The 19,065-nt window shown below is 39.0% G+C and overlaps 1 protein-coding gene across 1 annotated transcript in view; it reads left to right on the top strand.

Annotated features, from left to right (window-relative positions):
• LOC124053976 (anoctamin-4-like) overlaps window positions 1-18,136 on the top strand; it is a 39,109-nt gene extending 20,973 nt beyond the window's left edge. Inside the window, exons 12-29 of the mRNA XM_046379598.1 lie at window positions 140-261; window positions 513-647; window positions 1,151-1,247; window positions 1,423-1,483; window positions 6,652-6,734; window positions 7,109-7,249; window positions 8,349-8,513; window positions 8,716-8,752; window positions 9,437-9,548; window positions 10,750-10,807; window positions 11,812-11,909; window positions 12,167-12,309; window positions 12,934-13,086; window positions 13,173-13,320; window positions 13,466-13,585; window positions 13,896-14,001; window positions 14,486-14,689; window positions 16,357-18,136. Coding sequence (XP_046235554.1) covers window positions 140-261; window positions 513-647; window positions 1,151-1,247; window positions 1,423-1,483; window positions 6,652-6,734; window positions 7,109-7,249; window positions 8,349-8,513; window positions 8,716-8,752; window positions 9,437-9,548; window positions 10,750-10,807; window positions 11,812-11,909; window positions 12,167-12,309; window positions 12,934-13,086; window positions 13,173-13,320; window positions 13,466-13,585; window positions 13,896-14,001; window positions 14,486-14,677 — 1,971 coding nt within the window. The 3' untranslated portion in view covers window positions 14,678-14,689; window positions 16,357-18,136. The remainder of the gene's footprint in view (window positions 1-139; window positions 262-512; window positions 648-1,150; window positions 1,248-1,422; window positions 1,484-6,651; window positions 6,735-7,108; window positions 7,250-8,348; window positions 8,514-8,715; window positions 8,753-9,436; window positions 9,549-10,749; window positions 10,808-11,811; window positions 11,910-12,166; window positions 12,310-12,933; window positions 13,087-13,172; window positions 13,321-13,465; window positions 13,586-13,895; window positions 14,002-14,485; window positions 14,690-16,356) is intronic.
• The last annotated feature ends 929 nt before the right edge of the window (window positions 18,137-19,065 follow it).

Genomic DNA, 19,065 nt, shown 5'->3' with positions numbered 1-19,065 from the left:
TAATTTGGCTGTCTACAGAAAGCCATCCATGAAATAATTTCTTTCACGTGTTTTTAAGTGCCAGTATTTTCTGTGTCATGTACGTGGTCTTGGATTCCATGTACTGATGCACTATGTGTGTGCGTGTTTATTTTAACAGGGGAGATACCACAGTAGAAACTCCATCAGAACACATGGAGCAGAGAACCACCGACACCTGCTGTACGAGTGTTGGGCCTGGTGGGGGGTTTGGTACAAGTACCAACCGCTTGACCTCATCAGGTAACTACATTTAAAGGGGTCTAAATGTCCCAGTAGTAGTAATAAAACATTACCTTCATTTTTCTTTGTATCATGACCCAGTGAACAAGCTGACTGGGAAATGATGCTTGATGCTGCAGGTTACAGTTGTCCACTGAATCTGCTGTTTTAACAGTTCCACTATGTTTTTATGCACATTTTCCTTTAAAGGATTTTCAGATGCACTCAGAATATCTCAAGCTTATTCCTCTTGCACCCTGCTGTTGTTTCAGGAGGTATTTTGGAGAGAAAATCGGTATGTACTTTGCCTGGCTCGGCTGGTACACGGGGATGCTGTTTCCTGCAGCGTTGGTCGGGCTCTTGGTATTCCTGTACGGTGTCTTCACCCTGGAGCACTGCCAGGTCAGGTAAACACACCTCCTCTTTTTTTTTTTTTTTTTTTCCGTTTCTGTTTGAAACGTTTAAAATAACTCACTGACACAGAAGTCAAGCCTTATCTACTTCAAACTGCTGTTGTGCTATGAGTCACACGCACACGTTTACTGAAAATATTGAGTTTCTTTTAACGCAAAACTGCATAGGTGTTGCAATTTATGCAAGGGGGTGTGAAACTGATCATTGTAACTCGGTAGTATTGGATGGCTGTTGATGTTCTGTTAACGCAAATGTGACCCATCTACATACGAATATACACGAATGGGGACATATCGATTTCAACGGCTTACGTTAAAAGAAAAACCAAAAAACTGAACAGATACACAAAGTGTAATGTTGCAATTACTTCCATTTTTTCCAGAAAGCTCAAAGCTGCATCAGTTTTGGCTTTATTGCCTACAGGCACTCCTCACTGTTGACTGACTTTTAAATACCAACTTTACCCGAGTTTGATGGGCTAAATGTTGTTCTCCAGTAAAGAAATCTGCCAGGCCACTGACATCATCATGTGCCCCATCTGTGACCAGTACTGCCCCTACCTGAGACTGTCAGACAGCTGCATCTACGCCAAGGTACTGCCCTCACAGCCGGGGGACAAACTGTTCCCGACAGCTGCTGTGCACTATGAAATAATATGCAGATTAACAGTCAGTTTTAGATATAGATATAGAAATGTAGTAGTATTGAATCTAAACTGTAACAATAAGTATGAACTGTGAACTTCAAACTTTTTTTTTTTCTTCTCAGGTCACACATCTCTTCGATAATGGGGCAACTGTTTTTTTTGCTGTATTCATGGCTGTTTGGGGTAAGCTGAACAGTTCTCATTTCTGCACAAACCTTCCAGGTATTTCTCCTTCTAGAAAAACACTTTAGATGTACTAAAATCCACGGCTAACATGTCAGCAAAAAAGTTTCCTGTTTAAACACACAGCAAACGCGTAACAAATACAGAGTTCACTTTGATTCAAGTTTCTGCCATCTGCCATTTAGCTTTGTTTGGGTTTAGTCAGGTAGACTTTGAAGAGAATGCTGAGACTTAACCAAATTATTAAAGTTGCACTCTGGGAAACAAAATTAATGGAAGGGATTTGTTGACTTGGGTGATAATTCTGTGGGTTTGTCACTATGCTCAACACCCTTCACACTACACAAAGTCACTCGGTCTTGCGTTCAATTAAAAGTCGATTAGCGCGACTTAAATTTTATTTTTTCATTATTGACATGTATTAAAATGATCTCTAAAAACAAATAAAAAAATTTTACCTGCATTGCTACAGGTACAAATGTACAAATATTACATTGTCTGTACTGCATTTAGCTTGTACATTGGGTAAAAGTGGATCCATTCACTGTATTTTTGCAACACACACCAGCAGAACTGGGGGTCAATCAGCTCTGAACGAGGTCCCAGTGCATGGATGGTGCAAACGAAGAGTTTGTGATGGGTTCATATTGTTCAGTTTCTGCAGACACAGCAGGTGATGAAGCAGCATCATCACAGCATGGCTGATAGCGGGTCTGTTTGTAAATGTTTATGTGGAAGGATGAGGGGGCTGAGGAATACAAAAAGAAAGGACAATTAAAATTCACAGTTCATGCTGCTTGTGTCCATGCCATTTAAAGCGTATTTAATTTGAATAATATGGGTACAAAATGTGCTAAAAAGGCATGGCACAAGTCGCAACACCAGCAGTTTCATTATTTGCAATTTGTTGATTAAACGACCCGCAAGTCTTTATTGTCTGCAAACGAAGGCTCACCAGTGAGTTTGTTAACAGCCTCTGGGTGTTTGAGGGCCTCTTGTATTCTCTTGTCGAATCGCCAGCATTTCAGCATGAAGAACAGAACCAAACACAGCTGAAGGGCAAAAGTCAACACACCCAGCAGGATTATGGTGTTGTTAACTGTTAAGGGTAAAGAAGAGAGAGAGATAAAATGTGGGTTTATAGCTTAGTGCCGCTTAGCTTAGCATTTAAACTTAACAATTATTGTGCAGCTTTGTGCAAGAATCTGAATCCCAGCGCCAACACCTTTAAACCTTTGTGAGAATTTCAACGTAGTCTCGTCAGAAATGATTCAGTCGGAGGTACGTGCTTGGAACTCAGCAGTGAGGACGCTAGAATTGTTTAATTCAGAGACAGCAAGTGCTCGGCTCCCACACCGTAGTATGTGTGCTAATGAAAGCAGTGCAGGCCCCGTTGCAGTAGTGTGTGTTAATAATTCAGACACACAGACATATTCACACAATGTCCTCATCTAAATTGAAACCCGATCAGTTTCCCCGCTCCTAAATATTTTATGGTGACTTGCGCATATGTTGACACAAATAAATTAAGGCAAAGTAAAGGAAAAAAAAGGCTGTAGGAAATGTAAAGCAAAAACAAATGAAGGAATTACTTGTAAAAGTGGCTCAAATCTTTGTCTGATAAAAATTACACCACACTAGATCACCAGTTTCAAAGCTGCAGAACCACTTGACATAGGAAATTTTATAGTACCAGCTGATGATTGTGCTGTTGACTCCCAGTGGGTGACCTCTGGCTGAGAGAAGCCCAGAGTCAGGTTTTGGTTCTGGAGAAACCCCATCAGTCAGATTCCTCCCTGCTGCAGGAGCTTCTCCTATGCAGGAAACAGTCAACTGAAATATTTTAGCATTTTAAACAGCTAATGTTGCTAAACTTGTTTCAAATTTTGAAGATTTTAGAAATATTTTAAGAATATTTAATCATGTCACTGTGATATTAAATATTCATTCTCAAGTGAAAAGGTCAAATGTTAAATTTGTTTATCTCCGTCTCCTTATCTTGTCTGCAAACTAAATTTAACAACAGTGCAAACAAGTTGAACTTTAAAGTCATTCAGCCTACTGGAATGCAAGGCTGAAATGATCTGTATTTTAATCAGCATTGCACCATGTTAAGTTGAAGATATTAACTGACTGGAAAAAAACATGGCAAACAACCGAAGGAAAAATCTGAAGTTTCATTAAGGACAGGAATCTAATAAGTATAAAAACTGCATGGATGCATAAAGACCTGAGAGGAATCAAATCTGAGCATGTAGCGCAGTAAAATAAACGCATGCATAAGACACTACATACACGAGACAAACCGAAATCTGACTAAAAACATGCTAAACTGATATAAACGTTTTGTATAGGGAAGCAGAATCCCTGTGAGATGTTACTCTGTCAAGAGCAATGCAGACGGTAAAGCTGTTTTCACAGCTGCACAGACATGACCGAGTCTGGTCTGATGTCTGCATACGCTTTCAAATGTTCCTGTCCAACACTTCTATCCAGTTTAAAGAAAACTCTAATGAAAATTACCGTAAAGTACTGACCTTGCAGTCACCGCTTCACAGTGTTGGAAGTTGCTGTTGCTGCTGTTGTCCAAATGAAAATATTTGTGTTCAGCTACAGCAGAGATTCAGCTTAAACCACCTCATTATGGTTCCTCACAAGCACGCTCCCCTGCTGGATTCACATGGGAAGCCGTGCCCTTCTCACGCAGCTGACCCTTCACATTCAAAACCTGTTAATCTACCTTCAACAGGAACATGGGCATGATAGAGAAAATAAACTACACGCATTTGTTTGAAAAGCCTCTGATCGGTGTGAGTGGAGCCCTGGCAGAAATACTGCTTCAGTTTTTAGTGGCCAGCTTGGCAAATGTGCAATAAGTAAGCTATCAATGGGACTTTGTTCTGCCCCCCATGCCTGAACAGTGTGTCTGGGACTGTCCTCTCCGTGAAGTAATGAGAGTAAATGTCATTATGCCTTGTAAACACCAGAGGCAGAAGCACTTTCAACACGGTTTGATAATCACAACATCAAACGGGTGAGTTTCGCTCATCGTTCAGGGCAACCCCATGGTATGAGAACATGACCGCGCCTTTGTATTGAGTGAGTCAGATTAAAGTCTTGTCGTAAATCTGGAGTTTTTTTTGTTTGTTTGTTTGTTTACTGTTTAAACTGGTTTAAAATTAATCCAGAGCTGTTGTCAGAGCAAAGAGTAGTTAAAAGCCCAAACCTACAAAAAGTAAAGCTTATTGACAGCTCCCTCATGACCAAGACGTTTCAGAGTGAACCAGATGCACGAACTCATTTAAAATTAGGAATTTGTTACAGTACAATAAAACTTAAGTAGGGAAATGTAGGGGTTGAATATCACTATACATTACTGTATATGATTGTATGTGTGACAATAACATTTCATGTAATATTTATAAACAATAAGTCAGCCTGCATTTTACAGAGCACCACTGTGGTCAGCCAGGTAAGAAAACAAGGCAGGTGCAAGTCTGTATGTAACAAAATATGTAGCTGTTGTGGTTGATTTATTAGTTACTGGCTTCAGTTAGGTGCTCAAGTTCTCAGGGAACAAAGTGACCCGAAGCAGACTTCAGTTCAGCAACGTTCTGAAGTTTCATGAAGCAAACAGGAATATATGCAGCAAGGAGCAAATCTAACAAAGTTTGAAATACGAAAGAAACACTTGGAAACAAAGAGGTAGAGGACCTTTGCAGAACAACTGGGAACTGAAAAAAAGCTTGTGTCAAAATGAATCAAAGTCAGATGTTCAGGGTTCAGGGTGTGATGAGAATGGAATGTAACGGAAAAATATTTCACAAGAGTAGCTTAATTTGAGGCACTTTCAAACTGCCTGTTATGATCTGTAATGACTTGGCCCCATTACAGAAAGTGGCGTTAGTGAAAACTCACTTAGCTGACAAAAGCTTAATGAAAGTCTGTGTTTTTGGTTTCTCAAAGCCAGTTCAGCTTAATTCCAAATCAGTTACTATGGCAACATACTCCATGAACCTAACCTGCTTACTGGTTTTCTTGAGCCAACTCTGAGTCTCTCCTATTCTTTATCTGATGTCTGCAAACTGAAGAAAATATCAGACATGGGGTGTCCTTTTGTGGAAGAGCCAGTTGATAACCCTAACCTACAAATAGTCAGCAGAAATCTCCATCAGCAGAGGCTGATCAGAACCTGATGTTTCATCATTCCCTTAATATTAACTGTTTAAGCCATTTGAGAAATATCAGAACATCAAAACATTTACTGGGCACTTTTGTTGTCTGCATTAATTCTTATGCCAAGAGTTCTTGCAGCCTGATTCATGTTTATCACTGTCCTTTCTTTTTTATCACACCACTGTCGCCAAGTGCTTGCTCAAGGGGGAATGTTGGGCTCTCTCTATTTCACAATTTAATTCAACAGTTTGGTCTAGACCTGCTCTAATTGGAAAGTGTCATGAGATAACTTTTGTTGTGAATTGGCACTATATAAATAAACTGAATTGAATTGAATTATCTGTTTGGAGTTAAGCTTTCTGTCTTCCAAGAACTCTTGAGGAACCTCACAATTGTACATCTTCACCACAAAAGACCTATTAAAATATTTTTGTTATTTGCAAAAGAGCTTAATTAGTTTGAAATGCCTTTCTTCTTTTCTGATAGCAGTTACATAGCCCCCTACCCCCCAAAAAAGAAAGCAGAGCTAAAAGAGATACTGGATTTCTGTTCTATCAGACTACAAAAAACACAAATATTCCTCCATGTCTGCTGGATGTGTAAATGGGCAGCTGTTCCACCAAGCAACTTTGTAAGGTGAGAATATGTCAATAATGTGTTGTTTACAGCTTGTTCCACTGCTCCCAAGTGGCAGAAACTAAATGAATCAAGACAGCTTTATAAACAATAACAAGAAGAGAGCATAAATGTGAAAATGGTGCTCAAAAGGTGCAATGATAAAACTATGAAGAATATGTAGTTCTGAATAATATTCAGGACCAACTCAGGCTCTGTTACCCTGAAAGTCTTACCAGACGTTTAAAGAATATAATCAGACCTTATGAGGAGCAAGTCACCGAAAAATGCATTGTGATCAGTGCTGTTCCTGAGTGAAACAAATCATAGGTCACATGCACTTAAACACCTGTTGCTGTTTTATTCATGTCTTCCAGCAACGGTCTTCCTGGAGTTCTGGAAAAGGCGCAGAGCTGTCCTCGCATACGACTGGGACCTCATTGACTGGGAGGAAGAGGAGGTAAAATACTCCATGTGGTCATTGCCATGTGGAGATATTTTTCCTCCCATCAAAGGCCTCCAGATATAAGGGGGGGCTAACTGCGCCATACAGCTGTAGCCTAGTTATTAAGCTGGCATTAAAACTCTGTCAACTTAAACATGCTTATCTGGATGCTAAACCCTAAAAACAAGTAAGCAAAAAATACTTTTAAGTACTTTTAAAGTACTATTCTTGTACTTTTTGGACAGATCCCCCTCAATCTACAAACACTATTGTGTCTAAGCACAGGTGTGTTTTGTAACATTATGAAGTGACCAAACATATACAAAGTACAATATTCAGCTTTGCGCAGCAGCACATCTGTGATATTTTGCTCATGTCTTATCTTTCAGGATGAAATACGGCCCCAGTTTGAGGCCAAATATTCCAAGAAAGAAAGGATGAACCCCATTTCTGGAAAGCCTGAGCCTTACCAGGCCTTCACTGACAAATACAGTCGCCTTATTGTTTCAGCATCCGGGATCTTCTTCATGGTGGGTTTAAAAAAATAAATAAATAAAAAAACATATAATAGCAGGTTATACCGCTCTCACCTTTATATTTGCTCTGTCTTGTTGCTTGTTGATTTTAATATTTGGCAAATGCCTTTTGTTAGTAATCCATCATGTGATATATTAGATCACACTGAATGTGTCAATTGTTTTACGCCATTGTTAACCAGACAGTATGTTATATTGTTCTATATAACAATACTAATTTGTGTGCACAGCAACGAATAGCTTTATATTTTTATGCATATTGTAAAGTGAAGCTTCGGCTTTACCATGTTGGTATTGATCCACGCATCCTGGAAGATTACAATTTCCAAGACAAATGGGAGAAATTCTATTCAAATATTTGTGTTTACAAATAATTTACGGAGACTGCTGATGCTGTGGATCACCACGTTATTGGTTTTTGAAGGCCTGGGTATGAGACTCAACAATCAGATGTGTGTATGTTTCATTTCTTCTTACTGTGCTCATCACTCAGACTCTGGATGTTTCCCTCCAGTCTCTTCTATTTCCAGTGTCCTGTCTCTCCCTCCAGTCAGCAGTCAGCAAGGATGAAGGGAGACTAATTACAGCAGCCTACGTAGAAGATGAAAGATAAATACAGTTTTAATCCCAAAAGTTCAAAAAAGGAACACTCAGTGATCCTTTCTGCACTGGATCAATGCAGAATCTGGTTGTTTATTCCTCCAGAAATTCCAGTTCTGCCAGCGACGCTCTCCTCCAGACCTCCACAGGTCTCAGCAGCTGAGCAGCTGTTTTTTACTGCACTCCTGTCGCTCCTTTTCACATAACAGTCCACAAAGTCCTGTGGCACACATGGCTTCTTTGTTCAAGTTGAATGTTGTCAACTCGGAACAAATATGCTATGCGTTGACTTCGTATGTGATCACGCCACACAAAAAAAAAAAATTGTGTGGTATGAACAGAAGGGAATTGTTTTTACTGGAGATTTAAACATTATGATGAGAGGTTTTACTGTATCAGACTTTATCAGTAATTACTGGGTAACTAGATCTCTGTTGTTACAGTATTAATAATCTTAGCAGTGTTATTTTTACATTTAACTCTGATGTCACAGATCCTGGTGGTGATTGCTGCTGTATTTGGCATCGTCATTTACCGTGTGATCACAGTCAGCACCTTCGCCGCCTTTGGCTGGGCTCTCATCAGGAACAACTCTCAGGTGGCAACCACAGGAACAGCAGTCTGCATCAACTTCTGCATCATCATGCTCCTCAATGTGGTGAGTGTCTGCTGTCCATCAGAGATGAAGGGCTCCTAAAAAGTTCCAGGCAGCGATATTCATAGTATGTATTAGCTGAGATACCAGAATAAAAGATGCCATTGCCGTTAGTACATGTATGCTTTTTAAAGGATGTTAATAATAAATTTGTTGTTTGTTTAATTTTGGTCCTCACTAACTGCATTGTGTTTTTTTTTTCTAGCTATATGAAAAAGTTGCTCTTCTTCTCACTAATTTAGGTAAGTCTGCTCCAGCAGATCTAATACACTGAAGGCATAAAGGCTGTATTTAATGCAGACTTAATAGCCACTGCATGTTGTTTCAGAATTGGGCAAACAATGTTAGAATAAGGCAACTTGGGTATAACCATGTAAACTGAGCTCATTAGAATTTACATGGTTTAGTGCTTTAGTCACTTTACTCAAAGTGTTAAGAGTTACAAAATGGAGGACCCAATGTGCAGACCGACACAAAGGTAAGGTGAACAAAAACAAACTTACTCCACAATAAAGAACAGAAGCAAACTTAAGGTGGCTGTGAGTCCAGGAGGTAATTGTCCAAACACAAAAATAATCCAAAATGGTGATGAAGCAGCTCTGAGTCCAGGTAGTAATTGTTCAAAACGAAGAAAAGTGGGGAAATGCAGGTGTATATATAGAGGGACCAGACACAGGTGAAAACAATCAGGGCGGAGCAAACAATCAAAAAAAGGAGGGAAAACAGACAAAGACAGGAAATGAAAAGCTAAACAGGACCCAAGAGGAGAGAGCCTACAAAATAAAACAGGAAAAAACTAAAAATAAACTTCAAACCCTGACACAAAGTATATCAAGTCTGCATGCATTTCTAAAAGAATTCTGCTTTTCCAGCATTAGATATATCTGTGTCTGAATTTATCAGTTTATCCCTTTGTTCCACCACAGAACAGCCAAGGACAGAGTCTGAATGGGAGAACAGCTTTACCCTCAAGATGTTCCTTTTTCAGTTTGTCAACCTCAACAGTTCAACTTTCTACATTGCCTTCTTTTTAGGAAGGTGAGGAGGAAAACATGCAGGACTCGCAAATACAGCACAACACACGCCACTGCTGTGACGCAGTCATGCATTTAGTTTTTCAATTTTCTTACAGCCAGAATGCATAGAGTAACAGTGATAATAATAATAGAGCTTGTTTTATAGTGATACTTGCTAAAATGAAAGATACACATAATAATATATATATATATATATATATATATATATATATATATATAATTCTGAAATGAATAAGAAAAAGACAAATTAAAGACAGAGGGGCATTTTTAAAATGACTGATAAAGTAAAAAGCAATAGGAAAAATATACAATAAACAATTCTAATTAAGAGTAAATTGGAAAAGATACATTATCTATGTTTTCATCTTTTAAAAAGTGCACAAAAGTGCAGAGTCTCAAATCTACAGACAGGTTGTTTATAGGAGGATACATAAAGTAAATCCAGTCTCACTGGTATACTTATGGGCATTCAGACAGAAAACAGTCCTGTCTTAAAAGGTGTGTTGCTTCAGGTACTGGTTAGAGAACAAAAACCGATCCTGGAATCCCTGTTTGAGCACCAGATCATATGCACGGTATTCTCAGCTTTTTCAGTGTGTAAACCAGTTAAATGTGACTTCTCCATATACATATTTTAAAATCTATCATAAATCATTTTATGGCACTCAAGTTCAAGACATTTCTAGCTTTAAACAGAGCTGATCTTGGTGGATGTGCTTTTAGAGATATTCTACGCTTTGTCCACTGTTGTACATGCTGTATCTCTATTTTTCAAAGGAGTTTTTGATTTGTCAGTATAATCTGGTCTGGTCAACATCACATTGTTGACCAACATCACCAATAAAAGTGCAGACAGATTTGATTGACAAGCGGGATCAACCAGTGGAAGGTTGTACATTTCTGTCACAGTCAACCTCAGTTTAGACTTACATGTTTCTGTCTGGGATAAATTTGGTTTATTAATTTCTTGTAGTTTTAACTGATACGTTTGTCACTTGATACATTCAGACACACATACATGTACATGCACATATACTCACAGGCTCATTTTGAGTGGGCACTGTACTAGTGTGCCTAAAACTCAGAAAGTATCAGAAACTTAGATAGTAAATGCATCCTGATGATCATTTCAAAGTCTTCAGATGATGAATGATATTAATGCTGCCAGCTGAATAAATGATCGTTCTTTCCTTGGTTGACAGATTTACAGGCCGGCCTGGTGCATATCTACGCCTCATCAATCGCTGGAAACTGGAAGAGGTGAGTCATTACTTTGTTTTCCCATGGGAGAATAACAGTAAAACATTATGGATCTAAGTATTTCTAAATTAGACACGAAGCCCTTACTGTATACCTAACCACCAGGCATTTAACCCCTACCAGCAGTAAGTGTTGGTGCCAGCTGTACTTATGCATGCAGGGAAATAACACACACTGAAGTGGTCTAAGGGGTAAATGGCTTGAGCTGGCACTTTTAGGTGCTGAACTAATGTGCTGAATCTTGTTCCCATGGTAGCTGAAATGGAAATGGAAAAATTCTCTATAATGTGACATGTAGTACAATACAGTTGCAGCATTAATAAGCCTTTTATGGTCATGTAATGTACCTCTGTGCTGTATATCATAAGGCTATAAAACAATGTTGGAATTTTATTACATAAAGTAATAAAAACAAAAGCAACAATTTTTTATAAGGATTGTAAAACAAAGTCCATTTGAAACCAATCAAATACAAGATACACTTAAAAATTCAATAACATCCAACATCCAATCCAATAAGATGACAACCAACACACTACCAGTATATACGTTTGAGTACATGAGTACATGAGAAACGTACTTACATATCCTCACAAAAATCATTTTGAGTGTGTTGTTGATGTTCAGAATTCTCTTCCAATGCAAAACACAAAGGAAATGAAGAAGCTGGCTTCTTCTCAGTGTCTGCATGTACAGACTGAGCTTGACTGAAGATGTGTTTGGGTGGGACAACTTACTTACTTACTATCATTATCATTGGTACATGGCGTTTTGTGGCATCATATCTCAACTCATTGTTAACATGATTAGAGGTTTAACCAGCCAGATTGAGCCAAATCTGAGTCACCATGAGTGATACTTACAAAACCTGACAGAGGAGTGAGTCAATCCACCGCAACGGACAGTGCATCCAATTTTTGCTTACATGCATTTGTTATCAAAGGAAGGCTACAGTTTTATTTGATCCTCTCTTTCTCTCTCCCTGTGTCTTCCTGTTGCTGCAGTGCCACCCAAGCGGCTGTCTCATTGACCTCTGTATGCAGATGGGGATCATCATGGTGCTTAAACAGACCTGGAATAATTTCATGGAACTCGGCTACCCGTAAGTGTTATTTATTTTTTTATTTTTTTATGATCTACAAACATACCAAGGTGTCTCTGACTAAAACAGCAAATAATTAACCATAAAAATTTTAAATTATCAACGTACAAAAAATATCCTCAGTCATTTATAGTACCAGCTGACTGAAGTGCTGATGGCACTGTAACAGCAGATGACATTAGATCCACGTTGTTTCTGTGCTGAGTCATCATTTCTTCCATCCACTGTTGTTGTTTGTTCTGCTGTTGTTTTGTCAGACTGATCCAGAACTGGTGGACACGGCGGAGGCTGAAAAGAGAGCATGGAGAGAAAGCCAAGGCGAGCTTCCCGCAGTGGGAGAGAGATTACAACCTGCAGCCAATGAATGCCTATGGACTCTTTGATGAATACTTAGAAATGAGTATGTTGCAACTCAAGTGCCACAGTATGTTTACCACATATACACCATATAAAGACAAATGTGTCAGGACACCACATTCTAAATACATAGACCCCCCCCCCCCCTTGCAGCTATAACAGCTTGCACTCCTCTGGGAACATTTTTGCCCATTCATGCTGTAGAGCATTTGTGAGGTTGTGTTGGACAAGTCACAGCACAGTCATACTGGAATAGGAAAGGGCCTTCCCCAGACTGTTGCCACTAAATTGGAAGCATAGCATTGTCCAAAATGTCTTGGTATGCTGAAGCATTAAGATTTCCTCTCACTGGAACTAAGGGGCCGAGCCCAAGCCCTGAGGAACAGCCCCTGTCTGCATATGGATAATGTATGTAGTGTAGTTCCCGTAAAAACCTTATCCTAATTGGTGCCAAAATTCATATCAGGGTTTAGGGTTATCCAAAATGTACTGCACAGTTTAATCTTCTGTAATATAATACTTGGAACAATATATTTTTTTTTTCGTTTGGTGACCCAGCAGTTGCGGTGCATGTTATGTAACTGCAGCACTGATTTGCTGTGGATTGAATTTGGGATCTTGTTCACATGCTCACATCTCTATTTGTTGGCTGTTGTGTTTGTTTCAGTCTTGCAGTTTGGCTTCACTACCATCTTTGTGGCAGCTTTCCCCCTGGCCCCGCTCTTAGCGCTGCTCAACAACATCATTGAGATTCGTTTAGACGCCTACAAGTTCGTCACACAGTGGCGACGGCCTCTGCCTTCACAAGCCAAAGACATAGGTAAATTAAAGATGGTCCACGTACCTCAGACATAAGGGACACAGTTCTATATTGTTTAGTATAACTTAATATCTAATCGTATTTAGGGATCTGGTATGGCATTCTGGAAGGCATCGGCATCTTGTCTGTCATCACCAACGCCTTTGTCATTGCTGTTACCTCAGACTTCATCCCACGCCTCGTTTATGCCTACAAATATGGACCCTGTGCTGGTCAGGGTCGAGCAGGAGAGGGGTGAGTGATGATCTAACACATAGTGCGTTTTAGTTCATAAGAAGCAGGACGCAGGACTCTTTTTTTTTTTTTTTTTGCTTTAATGACTTTGTGTAATAGTTGTGAAGATAGTGTTGGATAAAATTGTTTCTCATATGTTTCTCAGGTGTATGATGGGTTACGTCAACGCCAGTCTCTCAGTATTCCGTGTGTCAGACTTTGAGAAGAGATCACAGCCCAAGACCACTGGCGCTGAGCTGTCTGGAGAAGCTGTGAAGTACTGCAGGTGGTGTTACTTTATTAATGATCTCAACCAAATACAGAGGCTCTTGTTGTGCTCTGCATAAAGCATAAGTCACATATCTCGTTCATACTGGAGTGTAAGATATAAAAGTTGCCAGAATAAATAAATGCACGCAAGTCATTCATTTGTCATCATGCAGAAAACACAGTGAAAGTTAAGTTAATGTGACATGATGGTGATGATGTTTTACTCTGATTTGTTGATTTTTTGTGAGCTGTTGAATCACTGACATGAGCAGATATCTTAGAGCTGCTTTGTGATGACCTTCAAACTCATTTGTTTGGCTCAACAGGTATCGTGACTACAGGGAGCCTCCAGACTCTGCTGAGCCATACTCATACACTCTGCAGTTCTGGCACGTCCTGGCAGCCCGGCTCGCATTCATCATTGTGTTTGAGGTCAGTGTATTTAATCTTTGACAGCAGACTGGGTTTGGAATGGATTCTTTAATATTGTTTTGTCATGCTTTCTACCTTTCTGTCTCCAGCCATGAGTGCCCCTCTATATCTTCTTCATAATTTCCTCTAATTTTCTCATAGCAAATAAAGAGTTCCGGGGTGTTTATTAGCATTACTTCTATATTCCATCTCTGTTTTACTTGGATTTAGTTAACGCTCATGCTCATGCATACCCTTTATCGGACAGAACTATTAATCCTCCTCCTTTGTCTGGAATTACTTGGACTGATACATTGAGGATTAGGGTTTACAGCGGAACTAACTGCAGACTTAAATCTTCTAACCTACACTTCCAACTCTGTTTGTCAGTGGAGACACAGCTTATTTAAGTATTTCAGTGAATATCAATTCACACCAGCAATGCAAATACTTCTTATGGTTATTATGGCTCAGACATTTGTGACAGCATACTCTGTTTTTGCAGCATATGGTCTTTGCCATCAAGACCCTGATCGCATACCTGATCCCTGACCTTCCAAAGGACCTGCGAGACAGAATGCGCAGAGAAAAATATCTAATCCAGGAGATGATGTATGAGGCCGAGTTGGAGAGGCTGCAGAAGGAGAAAAATGAGAAGAAGAAGAAGGACAGGGTTCATCACAAGGAATGGCCCTGACTGCACCAATAGGTATTGCCAGAGATTTAGAAACAGTTTGTACAAGAAATCATTCTGTTCATGACTTGTGATGTGTGTATTTTTCATGTTACACCATGGAAGTTTACTGAGCCTCTCCCCAGAACGGGAACTTCCCGCTAATAGGAAGGATAGGAACCATATCTAGCTACACCAGTCAAGCTTTGGATTTCTCAACAAGCAATGTGATGCAAACCACAGAAAGAGTTTGGATGGTGGAATATTTTTTTTCACACTGGCCTTTCCAAAAGAAAACAAAAAATGTAAAAGTAATGGATTCAACAGTGTGTTTTATCTTCTTTAATGGCTTTAATGTTTGCTGCAATCAATAGCTTGTGTGGCTAACTAGCTTACTATCTACAGTAGTAAAACCAAGATGTCTGTCATTAATTACATTAGTTTGTAGGATTACTGTCAAGAAGGTACGGCTTCGCTGACACAGAGAACTGAACCCCGACGCGGAGTCAAAAAAGGGCAGGCAGGCGGTGGTCCAAAATAATAGTCTTTAATTTAAATGAAACGAATTCAAAACAGGCTCACACTGTGGCACAAGGATCAACAAAAAACTGTGGTAAAAATCATGGCATGGCAAGCAATTCCAGAACGTGAAGACAAAACAACAACCTGACAAAGAGTGACGAGGAAGATGACGGGGAAGATGAGGACTAAATAGACAACATAACGAGAGACAGGTGAAACACATTAAGGGAGGAGAAAGCAATCATGATAAATCAAAGCAAAGCTACATGAAAAAGAGACACACAGGGGAAGTGACGCTTTCAAAATAAAACAGAACATGACAAAAATCTGGAACAATACATGGAAAACACATGACAAGACAAACATGAAACAAGGCACATGGACTAAAAACCACAAGCTGTGACAATTACAGGTTAAGTTCAGTATTGGCTATGTACTTTTTTTTTCTGTTGGCCCTGAAAGCTATCAAAGTTAAGGTTATCTTTAGAGTCTTTTTCCTGCTCTAATCCTTCATCAAAATGAAATCTAAATGATATCATACTGGCCTGTTAAAAATGTGAAAATAAAAGCTATGCAGCCAAGCCTATTTCAGATTGAATAACAGACTGATTATCCTTCCTCCATATCTAGGGCTCATAGGACTAACTAGCTTTACCCTACATTGCAGTACAGGAACAATGCAATTTATTTGGCTCATTGACATCTTTCTCCTGGGAAATGTAGCTTTGTCCTCAGTCTGTCAGGCGAGTATCATGTGCAAGTGCATATTCAAGGTCACTTTTACATGATTGTTCGTTTTTAGGGTTCAGCTGTTAATAATCAGTTAACAGTAAAAGGGATAATAAGTTAATAATCAATTCATGGTGATAACATTAGCCTAATTAGCTAACTAGCTATAGCAAATAAAATCTAATAGCAACAGTTGTAGCTTGCTCAAAATGAGATGCCTAGTCTTGTCTATATGAAATCAGTTACCCATTCTTTCAAAATGTGCCAGTCTCATAAATGTAAACTGCAAATGTGCCACACAACAATGGACAACTTGGCAGGTGTAGCAACAGTTACTAAGGCATGTTTAAAGAGATAATTTGTCTGTGTAATCTGTGTAAAAATAGAAACGAAACCATTTATAGTATTTATATTTTTCTTATTGTTAACAGTATAGTTTCTCATATTCCCAGGTTCAGCTGGTGCACAGTGGAGGAAGAAGAGAAGCGCTGGGTTTCCTGCATGAAACTGGACCCTTATACCTTCATTGTGCCATGTCAGACCAGCACCTTCTAGTGGTCAGTTTATGAACTGCATCCAGCAGGACCACAGTAACCACAGAGCCCATGTGTCTACATACACAACGGATGTCTTCTCAAGCATCTGGCAGTGGATTTTGCTGCTTTTTTTTTTCCAGATAGTTTCTACCACTTTGGACTCCGAACAGTGTATGTCTTCAGATCCTGAATGTAGATTTCAAACAAGACTAAACTTTTACGGAGTTCTTGTTTTAGATGAGAGAATTAACTATTCTTAGCTAACTGAATGACAAACCCTGTTTACACTTCTCCTTGTTTGAGGAGTTCGCATTTTGCTTTATTGTAAATAAAGATATTTAAATGAATGTCAGGCCATGTGCTCTGCCAGTGCAAAAAAAAAACTACTGAATGCAACTTTGTCAGAAATTGCGGTGGGATTGCTGGCTGCTGAAAAGCTGATGCTGAGCTGTATCGCTTCATCTAGCTGGGCACTAAACTACATTGCTTGAAAAGCTGGAAGCCGAACTGTATTACGTCATGTACAGGTGGGAGCTGTGAACATCATTGCTTACATGGCTTAGAGCTAAATTGCATTTTTAGCTTAGCTTTACATGAAGGAGCAGTTGGAGTATTTAGAGTTGGAATACTAGGAAAGGTATAAGAGTGCAAAATATAATGTAAGTAGTGAAGGGTGTTATAATGACAGGAGGAGAAGGAGTCAAGGTGTCATTCATGTGTTTCAGTTGGAATAAAGGTCTAAGTCCTATAAGCAGTGAATTGTAGGAGTTGAGTCGATTATGTGTGTGTGTGTGTGTATGTATGTGTGTGGGTGGGTCTGTGTGTGTTTATGACCATATGTTTGAGTCATTATTCCAACAAATGGGTTGCTGCCTTAAAGCCTTCTGTGAGATACAGTATGTGGCAGCAGTTTGTCCGTCGATTATTTTTGTACATTTAAAATGTATGCACGCATGTTTTTTATCCTGTGGTGTATCTGGGTATATGTACAGTTCTAAAACTATCTCCTTATTTGAAGGGCCATCACTTGTTTTGTGTTTTGCATCTCTGTTTGTGTGAATATGCAGGTGTGTGTCACATCAGTTGAGAATAATTCTAATAATAAGGAACTCGTTTTTACATGACAGGCAGGAAGCAATAAAATGAGTTGAAATAGCAGCTAAGAATGTTCAAATGTTTGTAAATAACACATGTGCTTATCTATAACAAAGATTTGAGTTTGACCTGAATGTGTGTCTTTTTTCAGCATTGTGACCAAATTTATGGAGTGGTATCTAGGAACAACCTTGCCAACCCTGTTATATGTCCTACAGACATAGTTTGTATGGTCATTTTTCATTCTTTTCAGGAAACCTTTTAGAAAGAACAAGGAAATGTTTGAAAAGTGATAATAAATATTGTTAGATACAGATACAGCTTTCTGCTCAAGACAAGATGTTTTAGATTTTTATGTGCTTTACTTTTCATATATGCCATTTATTTTTTAATATATTTAGTTTTAGGGTTCTGTTGTATTCATCACTGAGAAAATAAATACCCACATACAAGAATGCAAATTTAAAAAACAAAACCTACATTTTACTAGCTACAGATTTCAGCTGACGAGCCAAACCAGAAAATCTCTTTTGTACCAGCAGAGGGAGTCAGAGAGCTTAGTTAAAGTTCAGCAACAACAGACGTTCACTTGAATTTGTTATACTTATCATAATATCATTTAATAATGACAATATCTCCATATTTGAACTATTTTGAACATATATGTTGAATTAAGCTGACATGTTTTCAAATTCACATCAGTTCGAGATGTGAGAGAGATGCTTTGTGCTGTGCAGCTGCGCTCAAGGCTAACCAGCTCGTTATCCCTCTCAGTGCAGATAAAAAGACTTTTACATTCATCCTTATCACTCCATAATTAATGATGAAACATACCACTGAGTTCACGACAGTGTGATTAAAAGAGGGAAAAAAATCAATGATGCTTTTAAATATCAGAGTTTGTATTTAATATTTCAATGTGTGTAAGAATTTTTAGAATCAAATAGCACACTGGCACTGGCACTGTGTGGACATCCCTACAGATGCATTTTAATACCCAAACACATCTGTTTGCCCAACGCTGATCACTGTCAAGTCATTTTGAACATACAAATAATCATAGATTAGCAAGCCGAGGCTTGTCCTCCAGCATGGATTACTCTGGTGTGGTGGCCCTTGCGCAAACTCCATTTTGATTATTAAAAGCAGGGGACAGAGGAGGCAAACTGTGTTTTGTTTCCTATTAAGGCGACTCTTCTCTTCTCTAAGAGGATTACTCCTGACACACGCTCAGGAGTTACGTAAGGCTGTCAGAGGATAATATCTGACATTTCCTCGTATCCTGCATTTTGGCTGCTGGGGACTCTGGTGTAGTGAGGTGAGGTGTGGTAGAACAGCAAGTATGCAGTGTACAAGAAAGAGGTTTTGTTGACTGACTTTGCCATCACTATCACTGAAAACATATAACGTCTTTTATGTGTAGAGTGAAAGGACTTCTCTCCTTATCGATATATATTTAGTTTTGGACAGGTGAATTTAGAAACAATATTAGAAAAAAGGGAATCAGATGTATGACGTAAAAATATCCTA

Source organism: Scatophagus argus, chromosome 22 (genome assembly GCF_020382885.2).
Source record: "Scatophagus argus isolate fScaArg1 chromosome 22, fScaArg1.pri, whole genome shotgun sequence".
Lineage (NCBI taxonomy): Eukaryota > Metazoa > Chordata > Actinopteri > Scatophagidae > Scatophagus > Scatophagus argus.
This window is presented reverse-complemented; position numbering and strand designations above follow the sequence as displayed.